This window comes from Marmota monax, unplaced genomic scaffold (assembly GCF_021218885.2).
Source record: "Marmota monax isolate L192 unplaced genomic scaffold, Marmota_monax_Labrador192_F-V1.1 WCK01_AAM20220418_F8-fsc00311, whole genome shotgun sequence".
In the NCBI taxonomy this organism is placed as follows: domain Eukaryota; kingdom Metazoa; phylum Chordata; class Mammalia; order Rodentia; family Sciuridae; genus Marmota; species Marmota monax.
In genome coordinates this window covers 278082-290163 of record NW_026694601.1, presented here as the reverse complement: position 1 = coordinate 290163, position 12082 = coordinate 278082, and the positions used below count along the sequence as shown (strand labels likewise).

The 12082-nt window shown below is 48.0% G+C and overlaps 1 protein-coding gene across 1 annotated transcript in view; it reads right to left on the bottom strand.

The window, feature by feature from the left end:
* The window catches only part of Lrrc75a (leucine rich repeat containing 75A), a 42854-nt gene that overhangs the window by 5584 nt on the left and 25188 nt on the right, over positions 1 to 12082 (bottom strand). The window contains exon 2 of the mRNA XM_046422091.2: positions 9003 to 9131. Within this exon, the coding sequence (XP_046278047.1) occupies positions 9003 to 9131 (129 nt within the window). The remainder of the gene's footprint in view (positions 1 to 9002; positions 9132 to 12082) is intronic.

Genomic DNA, 12082 nt, shown 5'->3' with positions numbered 1-12082 from the left:
CTCCCTCTTTAAAAAAAAAAAAAAAAAAGCAATTAGGACAACTGGGCCCAGTGACGCATGCCTGTAATCACAGCAACTTGGGAGGCTGAGGTGGGAGGATCACAAGTTTGAGGCCAGACTCAGCAACTTAGCAAGACCCTGTCTCAAAGTAAATAGGGCTTGAGGATGTAGCTCAGTGTTGGAGCACCTCTGGGTTCAATCTCCAGTACCTACCCCCCAACAAAAAAAAAGATTAAGATCAGATACAGGGGACTGTCTGCTGTATTGACTTTCCTTGGGATGGAGCTGGAGTCTCGTATAGAGAAAAGACCATGTGAGGATACAAGGAGTCCTAGGAAGAGAAGCCTCAGAAGAAAGCAATCCTGCCAATCTTATACTTTTGACCTCTAGAACAGTGAGAAAAATAAATTTCTGTTGTTTAAGCCACCAGCTGTATTTTATTTATTTTTGTTATGTCAGCTGAGCTGACTATACTGGGTTAATTGCAGCATAAAGATTCCAACTCCATCCCACATGATTCCAATCAGCAGCCCCATGTGCCAGACTTGTGCCAGGTAGAGAGGGCAGGAGTCCTGCCTGGGGGAGTGAGTGGCCAAGAATGGGCTTCTGCCAAAAGATTCAGAGAGCCAGAAAGTGCTCAGGCTCATATGGACACCATTGGGGATGTGGCAAGGTTCAATGCATTAAGGTATGGCTAGCTTTTAAATTATGATTGCCATCGTCACTTTGCTAATAGAGAGGCAGCATATTAAGTAGTTACGAATATGGACTTGGGGCTGGGCATGGTGGTATACACCTGTAATCCCAGCGGCTAGGGAGGCTGAGGCAGGAGGATCATGAGTTCAAAGCCAGCCTCAGCAACTCAGGGAGACCCTGACTCTAAATAAAATACAAAAAAGGGATGGGGATATGCAACCCTGGGTTCAATTCCTAGCACCGCCCCCCCCCCCAAAAAAAAAAGTGGATCTGAGGCCAAATTATGTGGATTTGAGTCTTGGCTTTGTTTCTTCCTGCGTGTCCAGGGGCAAATCACTGACCTCTCTGCTTCCAACACTCATCTATGAAGAGATAACAGTACTAAGCTCACAGGATTCTGGGAGAATTAAATGAGTTACTACTTGTACAGCATCTTTATGCAGTTCTGAACATAGTAAGCTCTCTAGGATTGATTGCTAAATGAATAGTCAGCCCAAGTACAGATAAAAAATATTTGAAACAAAACTTGTGTCTGTTCTGAATATGTACACACTATTCTTGTTATTACTCTGTAAACAATATAACAATTACTTACATAGTATTTACCTGGTATTAGGTATTATAAGTAATCTAGAGATGATTAAAGCATACAGGAGGCTATGTATAGGCTGCATACAAAAAAGGCCATGTAATATAAGGAACTTGAAGGTCTGTGGATTCTGGTGTCTGCAGGGGGTCCTGGATTTAATCCCCTGTGGAATCGGGGCGGGGTAGGGGGGGAATGGATATGTTGATCTGTACCAGCATGAATACACTGAACCCCTATGGGTGAAGAAGGAAGGTTACTTCTGCCCAGGCTCAGATTTGAGCTGGGCTTTAAGAGCAGACTGAGTAGTGACTTAGGGTGAAGAAAAGAAACATGAGGCATCCTTGAATGAAGAGGAAACAGATTGTGTGTGTGTGATGGGGCATGGGGGCAGGTGAGAATCTGGGGCCTGAACACTTTGGGCTATCTCTGTGGCTACGGCTTTGGTCTAGGCCTCCCTCATTCCCTCCCCTGGATTATCATGCACCAGGTATTGTGCTAGAACTTTATGGAATCCCAACCCTCTAATAGAGAATATCTGTCATTACTGTTACACAGAGGAGGAAGGGAGAAAACCGAAGTCCATGAGGCCAGGCAGGGCTAATAGAGAAACAACAGAAGAGACCAGGAATTGCAGGCCAGGGAGGGCCCAGAGTGGACGGCACTGTTTAGAGCCCACCTGTGGACTCTCGTTCTCCACAAGCCTCGCCCCTTCCCCCCATATATATTGGTACTGGTGATTGAACCCAAAGTGGATCTACCACTGAGCTACATCCCCAGCACTTTTTATTTTGAGACAGCATCTTGTCAAGTTGCCGAGTCACTGGGATCACTGCACCTGGTAGGAAGCACTGCCATGTTCTGTTGCCTCAGGCTGGCAGATAAATAAGCAGGAATTGCCTGGCACCATAGGCAGTCTCACTGACAACCCCTAAAGTTGACATCAGATTCCTAGACCCAGATTCTTTCTTAGTCTAGTCACATGGAATGGACGGGAAGACACTGAGGGGGAAGCAGGGGGAGCGCTGCTCACATGGGAAATTGAGAAGGCACAGAGAAGCAGGATAGTGTGGAGCTGTGGGCATCAGGGAGGAGGAGGATGGCCAGTCAGATGACCACGGGGGCCACTAGATCTCCAATAAGGAGGCCTTGGTCAGCACAGGCTTGGGGGTAAAACAATGGGATGTGACAAAAGAGATGGGTGGGTAGCTAGGGCACAGGGAGCTCAAACAGTTCCCCAGCCAAAGTGGAGAAGCACCGGGTCAGATGCTTTAAAACAGTGGGTGGGATCAAGTGGCCTGCCAAGCATTCCCAGGACAGAACATTGCCAGTCTCCTGAAGCAGCTGGTCCAAAGCTGAGCACTGAGCTCCTCATCTCTGGCTCCTCCTCCAACCACTTCCCAGGGTTCCAAAATTGGAGGGTGGGGTGGGGGAGCATAGACTTTCCCTCCACCCTCTAGGCCTGGGGAGCTGAGCCTTAAAGAAAGAGAACAAAGAGGTAAAAGAAGGGTGTCAATGCACCACTTATGCCACAAGGGGGTAGCTGTGTGCAGGTTGAGGCTCCGGACTGAGAGAAATTCAGGGAGCCTCAGCCTCACTGGCTAAACTGGGACAATAGATGTGGACACTGAATAGAGTGGTAGTTGAGACTAAATGTGAGCTAATGATCGCACAGAAGTGACAGTTCGCTTTTGTTCATCTGAACTAAATAGACCATAGATAACTTTTTTTTTTTTTGCGGTGTTAGGGATTTTGGGAACCCAGGACCTTTGGCATGCTAGGCAAGCACATTACCACTGAGCTACACCCTCAGCCCTATTAACATTTATCGAGCTCTTATGATACATTAGGTCTCTCCTTTGTGCGCTGCATGTATAAACTCATTTCAATCCTCTAACCAGGCTTAGAACAATCCTAACATACCTACTTTACAAATGAGGGAACTGAGGCTGTTCTGGAGCCTGGCTCATGACAATTCCTGAAGCAGGGAGAATAGAAAGGAGTAAGTCCCTGATCTTCCACTCTTTCTGCCCACCCCCCCTCCCCGATCTTACTCCAGGCAGAGAGTGGTGAAGGAGTAAGCAGAGAAACCAGTCCACAGTCTCTCTATCTGGAATGGTGTCCCGCAGAAGTGAGCAGGGTGGTCAATATGATGAATTTATGAATGAGTGAGGGAAGGACAATAATTTATGTAATACTGGGGGCCTTTACAAAGGTCCCTGAGGGAGGAAAAGTGGCAGATGGCATCACTTTCTGTCAGCTAGGAGATGGAGCAGTGTTAGGGCACTGGGATCCTCCCTGAGGGGCCTCCAGGCCTGCCTCAAGCATCTTTCCAACATGTCACTGAGAAGTTCCTTAAAGAGATCCTTCCCGACACCTCCAGACAGTTCACTGGATAGGTCTGGAGAACCTACACTGTCCTGAGACACCTTGATTGCACCATGGCCCCTTCCTTCCTTCACCTTCCTCTCTGGATAAGAGGAAGAGCTACAGAGAGTTGATCCTACAAACTGCCAATGAGCCTCCTGCATAGGTTAGGATTCTCGTATTGACCAGAAGCCACTCAGCTGGCTCAAATGTTTATTCTACAGATACACAATGTCTTGTGGATCCAAAGGCAGCTAAGCTTGATCAACTTCATAAAAACATGGTGCAGAAGTCCATTCACCTCTCCTCTTCTCAACCCTGCCGTCCTCTGTTTCTCTGCAGACTGTTCTTTCCCATGCCACTCACATGGTAGGAATATGGCTGTGTCCACACTGCTGCCCCCGGCCCCTGCCATTTACTTCTCAGGGTTCCAGTTCCCAGAGGAGTCAGGGCTGTGTCTGAGTTTCAAGTCTAGGTTCCAGGGCATATTGGTTGTGCTCTGCCAGTGCCCACTTTTGGACCAGTCATCTGGAGCTTGGCAGTGAGGTCGGGTTGCACAAAGAGCCACTGGTCTGCACTACTTGGAGAAAGAAGTTCCTAAAGGAGAGGGGCCAGCAGCCCATTGGAGGGCTGGGTGCAGGGCATGTAACATGCATAATAAACATTGCCTCTTGCCATAATTCTCTCAGGCCAGGTTAGCATGACACATGTGGCTGCTTCATATCTGGGAGGCAGCTGTCTCTTGACATTTAAAGTACACACAGCTGAGCATGGTGGCACACTCCTATAATCCCAATGACTTGAGAGGCTGAGGCAGGAGGACTGCAAGTTCGAAGACAAGTCTGGGTAACTTAGACCCCTCAAAAAAAAAAAAAAAAAAGGCTGAGAATATAGAGTGATAAAGCATTCTTGGGTTCAATCCTCAGTATTGGGGGGAAAAAATCACACATGAGTGGGCACTTCCTCCCCTTTTGTTTCCTCCTTTCTTTCCTACCTTCTTATTCCTCTATCTCCTCTTTCATTCCTCCATCTCTGAGCTGGTTGAAGAAGGCCTCTGAGAAGATGTTTGAGCTCAGTCTGAAAGCAGGAGAGGAAAGTGTAGCCAGAGGAGGCTCATGTTGTGTCCAAGGGGACAGCCACCTCCTAAGGTGGCTTCAGCAATGTACCAAGAACAGAGAGGTGGCCTGTGTGGCTTGAGCTGAGCATTCAGGGTCAAGAGTAGGAAAGATGAAACCCGAGATGGAGTTTTAATTTACTTTTTAATTTCATTTTTTTTGTGGTGCTTTTTAATTTTATTTTTATTTCTGAAGGATTTTCAGTGAGATATGGATGAGATCCAATTTACCTGTCATACCAACGAGCTCTGGCTGCTCTCCAGAGTACAGGAAGTAAGGAGGCAAAAGTGGAAGCCCAGAACCCAGTGGGAGGAGATTTCATTCTGGAGACGGGATGTGGCTGGTCAGAAAGGCAGCCACAGAGGTGGGCAAAAACGGGAAGTCAACAAGCAGCATCTGTGGCTCCTTTTCAGCATGGCTCTCAGATTACTAGAGCTGGCTTTGCCGGGACACTCAAGACAGAAGTGCCTGGGAATTTACCTCTCCTGGGAAGTCCTTCACCTGGGACAAATGAGGCAGAAGTGTGAAAGCCCAGTCTCTGCCTCAGCCTGGGACTCTGCCTGAGATTGCCTGGCTTCCCTTCTACCTTACCCGGCTTCTGCTACTGGGTGGCCATCTTAGTGGGAAGGCTGTCTTGCAGAAGCTTCCCCATGTGATCAGCCCTTTTCCTTCTTCCCATCTCATAGCTGATGGAGACCACCTCATAGCTGGCAGTTCTGACAGAGAGGCGGCCTGTGTGGCTTGAGCAGAGCACGCAGGGTCTACAACTTCTAGGCCCACAACTTGGGCTGTTAGGGGATTTTCAGATGCAAAGAACTAAGAGGAGGAAGTCCTGGTGTCAGTCCTGAGCTGCAGTGGGATTACCCCAATCACCAGCTTGGGGACCCCAGAGCCAGGACCTCTCATCCCTGTCTCATCCACAATTGGGAGAGTTCTTCAAAAGAGCCTCTCCTGCCACATGGCCTTGGGAGGGGCAGGGGACCCAGGGGCCAGGTACTGGGCCTCCAGTAGGGGCAACCGTACTCCAGCTGGCTCTGGAAATCCCAGAGACCAGCCTGCTGTTTTTCCAAGACACCAAGTGGGCAAGGACCACATCTTCTGCTGTTCCCACAACAGACCTGCAGGGCCTGAGCACACTGCCAGCACACGTAGCTGCTCACTGATCTGCTGCCACCTTGGCTCCTGGTCACCCAGGCCAGGCACACACAAGGGCCTCTCTCAAATAATCTCATTGAAGTCAGGAAACAGGCTGGTAGGAGATGATTTTGATGTCCATTTTATTTATTTTTATTGCAAATTTTAAAATTTTTTGGTACTGGGGATTGAACCCATGAGGAGCACTCTATCACTTGGCTGTACCCCTAGGCCTTTTTTTATTTTGAGTGTGGGTCTCACTAAGTTGCTCAGGGCCTTGCTAAATTGCTGAAGCTGGTCTTGAACTCTTGCTTGAACTCTTGATCCCCCTGAGCTGCTGGAATTAAAGGAGTGTGTCACCATGCCTGGCTTGGTACTCATTTTAGAGTTGAAGAAAACAAAGTTCAGGTAATCCAGTGATCTGAGAAAGATCATGCCATGTAATGGACTGAAGGTTTGCCCACCCTCTCACTCATATGTTGACACCTTATTGCCCAAGGTGATGGTATTAGGACATAAGGCTTTGGGAAGTGATTAGGTCACAAGGGTGGAGCCCTCAGATGGGACTACTGTCTTAATAACAGGAGGCCAGGGAGCTCTCTTGCCCTCATTCCACCATGTGAGGACACAAGGAGAAGGTAGCAGTCTGTGGCCAATAAGAGACTACTCACCAGATACCCTGATCTTGAACTTTCAGGCTCCAGATTGTGAAAAGTAAATTTACAAGCACTCCAACTTATGGTACTTTCTATTGCAGCCTGAACTAAGAGCACATATGTGGACCCTCCAGTGCCCACCCAGGGCTCTCTTCTCCTAGTCCTGCCTGGTCCTGTCTCATGGAGCCTTAGGGCATTTAACCACTTCCCATGTCCTGATCAGCACCAGGCAACTGAATGGGTCCAAACCCCTCCACAGCTCTCAGGTCAGATATGACCTTTTCCAAATCACTTCATTAACTGAATCTTGTTCTCCTCAATTCTCATGGGTGTAAAAATAATAGCTTATCTATATTTTTTTGAGAGCATATTGCCTGTCATTCCTCTTACCTATAAGCCAATTCAACTCCTGTTCTAGAAAATGCAGGGGTTCAGAGCCTTTAAGCTCTCTCCACAGGCCCATTTCTGATAACTTTCCTGCTTCCCAAGGATGGATCAATCTGAATGACAGGCCAGGGTGGTTCCAGACTGAGCTGGTTGGTTCCCCGTGGCCTTTGGTACCAACTGGCTCTCTCCCCCAGTCCCTGAGATTTCAGGTCCACGGATCTCATTACTGTCTTTTCTTACTGTCTCCCATTTGAGGCCAGCATTCCTGCTGTCTGCTGCCTCCCATCTTGACCCTAGCCAATATCTAGCCGTCTAGAGTCAGCCCCATAACCTAGAGAGAAGGCTTTAGACAAAGGGCTTGGTCCCAGAGGCTTCTTTTCCCCTGGGCAAAGTCCTAACTCCCTGGGTTATTATGGAATAGGCTAAAAGAGGTATAGGCTTAGGACACCATCTCCCTACTCTTATCCTAGATCCTACTCTGAGAATGGATGCTTCCCTCCATACCTCTTGCTTCTGCCCTGATTTTCTGCCCATCATGGATGAAGTACTTTTTTTCAGAAGTTGTCGGAAACTGAGGGTTGGGAGGGAAGGAACCAAAACCACATAGAAGAGCTCAGTGTGAAGCTGCCCCTGGCCCTCCCTGCCTAATCCAGGGTCCTGCTGCACAGACCAGGGTGAGCCATCATAGACCCTGGGGCTGGCAGGACCATCCACAAGAGGTTGAGTGCTATTTTTTGGGGGGTGGGGGTGGGGGTACTGGGATTGAACCCAGCGGTTCTTTATCACTGAACTACATCCCTAGTCCTTTTTATTTTTTGAGACAGGGTCTTGCTAAGCTGCTGAGGCTGGCCTTGAATTTGAGATCCTCTTTCCTCAGCTTCCCAAGTTGCTGGGATTATAGGTGTGTGCTGTGCTACCAGGCCTGGCTAAGCAGCAATTTTGAAGCCTGGAGACTGCTGGAGCTGCTTCTTGTAGCTCTCTAGGGCCAGGTAAGAAAGGGATGTTAGTGAAATGGTTGCATAACATGACACACAACCTCAGAGCGGAAGATAAATCTGGGAGTGGTGAGGACTGAGGCAAACAGGAGAACCCAAGGCAAGGCCACTGCTAGCCTTATATGGTACTTTTGTGCAAATAAGGAGAAGCCCACTTCTAGGTCTTGGACCTGTGCCCCTGACTTGTTAGAGAAAGAGGGCTGAATTTTTTTTTTTTTTTTTTTTAATTTTTTAATATTTATTTTTTCAGTTCTTGGCTGACACAACATCTTTGTTTGTATGTGGTGCTGAGGATCGAACCCGGGCCGCACGCATGCCAGGCGAGCGCGCTACCGCTTGAGCCACATCCCCAGCCCGAGGGCTGAATTTTAACTATCTCCTGCCTCCTCCATCTTGGCCACCTCTCTAGCATGTCTTTGGGCAGTGTACTGGTTCCACGTAAAAGGATGCCTGTCAGCTGTCACTCTGTAGGGATGAGGGCCTCATGATGAAGTTTCCAGTTTTTCAAGGGCAGTAGAATATAGGGCTTTTTTTGGTACTGGAGACTGAACCCAAGGGTACTCTACCATGGAGCCACATCCCCAGCCCTTTTTCATTAATTTATTTTTTTAATATTTTTTTTAATTATAGTTGGACACAATATCTTTTTTATTTATTTATTTTTATGTGGTGCTGAGGATCGAACCCAGGACCTTACACGCACTAGGTGAGCCCTCAACCGCTGAGCTACAACCCCATTCCTGCCCTTTTTTATTTTGAGACAGGCCTTGCTAAGTTACTGAGGCCGGCCTGGGACATGCGATCCTCCTGCCTCAGCCTCTGAGTTGCTGGGATTACAGGTGTGTACCACCATGCCTTTTTAAGATTTAAAAAATTGAAAAAATTGGTGATGAATTTGCCCCATAAGCCCCAAAAAACTCGTCTGTGCTGATAACGCCTATGAAGGGCCACCTTCTCAGTGCCTGCAGGAGGGGGCTCATCCTTCTTGGGCCCTACATTGCTCTGCCCAGAATGGTGCCCACTTCACACCCCAAGACCTGGCTGGCTCAGACCACGACCACCCTACCGGCTTGGGACAATGGATGTAGCGGGCGAGGCTGATGATAAGGTCATGTGTGATGGGGTCCACCAGGTTCCGGAAGCTGGCATAGCGATACAGAACATCGTCCAGTGAGGTTGACTCCATGCCCAGATCCTGAAAGAGCAGATGTCCAGAGATTAGGGGCAAATTCCCAGAGGTCAGGAGTCATCCAACTTGCCTGGCATTCCCAGGAGCAAGAGGTGCAGCTCTTGGAGGCAGCAAATCCTCCCCCAGAATCCTGGCAAGGAAGCATCTACACAGCATTCCTCAGGGGACCAGGATTAGCTCCTCCCTAATTCTTTACCTCCCAGGTGAGGAAGAGGGACCCACATCTGCAGATCCCAGTTTGTGAACCTCTCCCAAGATAGTCTCTCCAGACTGCCTCTCTGGTTTCCAGAAGGATGAAGCTAAGGGTAGCTGTCCTTAGCCCTGGTGGCTGCTTCTCCCTAAGGGCAGAGTTAGGCGGCTGCATACACAACAAACACTCCTGCCTTGTGTCAGGATGGTTTTCTGATCTTTATTCTTTTTTTTCCCCTCCCCCTGCTGCTTCTGAGGTTATTCTGACTGCTCATTCTGTAGGTGACCCAGCCTCAGTGTTCTTTGCCTTGGAGGTTTTTGAGTTGTAAGGTTCTAAGGAGAAGCTGCCAGGTACTCAGAAGAAAACCCCACCTGGGACCCCACAGAGATATTAGGTGGGGGTCTTCCTGATGAGAGAGGAGCAGGGTGGAAGTGAGCTGGGACATGGGGCAGTGGCCGAAACTACTGGAGCAGAGCTTGTCTCCTGGTCTGAGGAGGGACAAGGGCTTGGGGGTGACAAGGATCAGGACATGTTATCCCAAAAATTGGCATGGTGGCATTTGAGAAAACAGAAACAGGAACGTCTCTCTCCACCCATCCTTCTTCCCTGCAGCAGGTGAGAGAACTCTTTCACCTTCTTTTATGTCATGACTTCATTCTAGAAGGGTCCCCTCTATGGGGAGGAAAGGAATGTCTTCATTATTGAAAACAGAGATGCCAAGGAGAATCTGAATAAAGAGGCCTACTAAGACTCCCCCAAGTTTATCACCATTAGTTTATACCCTTTTGTCCTTTGGTGAGACTTCTGCACGACTATCCACAAAATTACATGGATTTGAGCCATATCTCCAAACCATCTTTGGGTCTCATGTCATATAAATCTTATATATTTGTGTGTTTCCTCTTGTGAATCTTTTTTTTGTGTGTGTGTGTGTGTGTGTGTGTGGGGGGGGTACTGGGGATTGAACTGAATTGTATCCCAGGCCCTTTTTTGTATTTTTTTCTAATAGTCTCATTAAGTTGCAGGAGTTGGTTTCAAACCTATGACCCTCCTGCCTCAGTCTCCTGAGTTGCTGGTTTTACAGGTGTATGCCACTGTGCCTGGCTGTAAATCTGTTTTTTTAATCATAGAAAATTTCAGCTGTGAATTTTAGGATGCATTCGGAAAATTTTCTGTCCTACAGGAGCACCACATACAGAGTCCCCAGCTCCAAAGACTGTACAGAGACCCTGCCAGCAAGGACCACCATGGGTGTACCTCAGAGAAGTTAGTTGTCCAGTGTGGACTGGGATCCAAAGGTCCTGTTCTGACTGCTCTGAGCTGCTTAAAATCCTAATGCCAGGAAAAGGACAGGTCTCCCAAATACATTTGAGCTTGGCTAGTGGGAGCTCAATATGAAGTTCTTTGCTTTCAAGAAGTAAAGAAACATGCTTTTTCTGCCCTAGAGTGTTGGATTAAACAATAAAAGTTGATGGGCGTTGGACAGGAAATGTGGTGGTGACCAGCTGAGTTCCAGCTGGGATTTGCCTGTCATTAGATAGAATATTCAGAACCCCTGCCCTGCATTTTTTTTTTTTTTTTTTTTGTGGTCCTGGGTACCAGGGACATTCCACCACTGAGTTTCATCCCTTACCTTATTTTATTTTGAAACAGGGTCTTACTAAGTTGCCCAGCCTGGACTTGAACTTCAGATCCTTCTACCTCAGCCTTCTGAGTCGCTGGGATTACATATTCAGAAGTTTTCTAAACATCTTCCCCATGTGATTCCTAGAAATCCCTATAAGGAAGTGGGCAGCACATCATCATTTCTGATTGACAGGTGAAGAAATGGAAGCCCAGGCAGGTTGACATCTTCATCTGTCACAATTTCAGGAATGCTGGGGTGAGTGAGTCTGGGCTTGTTCTGCAAGCCTTGCATCTGCTGTTATTCACCACTTGGAGTGAGCTGGGCAGGAGGTGCTGGATGGCAGGGATTCTGCTCAGTGGTTTGGAGGCTGATAACTCTAAGAACAAACAGCAGTCTTGCTGGGCGTGGTGGTACACACCTGTAATCCCAGTGGGAGACTGAGGCAGGAGGATAGTGAGTTCAAATCCTGCCTCAGCAACTCAGTGAGTGAGGCCCTGTCTCAAAATATTAAAAAGGGGCTGGGGATGTGGCTCAGTGGTCAAGCGCCCCTGGGTTCAATCCCTGGTACAAAATAAATAAATAAATAAATAAAATAAAATAAAGAAAAGAAAGAACAGCTTCTGCTAAATGAATCCAGAGGGGTGAAGATGCTGGCCAAATCCTATCTACAAGTGATTGGGGGCACTCTGTTCTCTACCCCTCATAATGGCCAGTTCTGGGAGCTTTGTTTTCCATCTGAGAGGCAAACTCTAATGCCCTATGCCAGGTTCTTTGACTGCTAAAATAGTTTTCTGGGGACCTAGATCTAGAGACCCAAGGTGAGGCATGGCTAAGTGGAAGGAGCTTTTGTCAAGTTCCGGAGCTAGATCCTTTGCAGAACCAAGTGTAACACTTGAGTTGACCTCTGTCCCCGGTTAATGGGGACAGTTGCCCCAGCATCACAAGTCAGTGAGAGAAACCAAACCAAGTAACATAGGTAAAGCCTCTGGTAGAGACCAGAGCCTCCCCTATCCCATTCTATTCCCCTCTGCTTCCTATTCCTGGGCCTGGGAGGTTCCTCTTCTCCCCATGCAGTAGTTCTTGACCTTTCTGGACCACAGACACATCTGAGGATGAATCAAAAGCCATGAACTTTCCAGA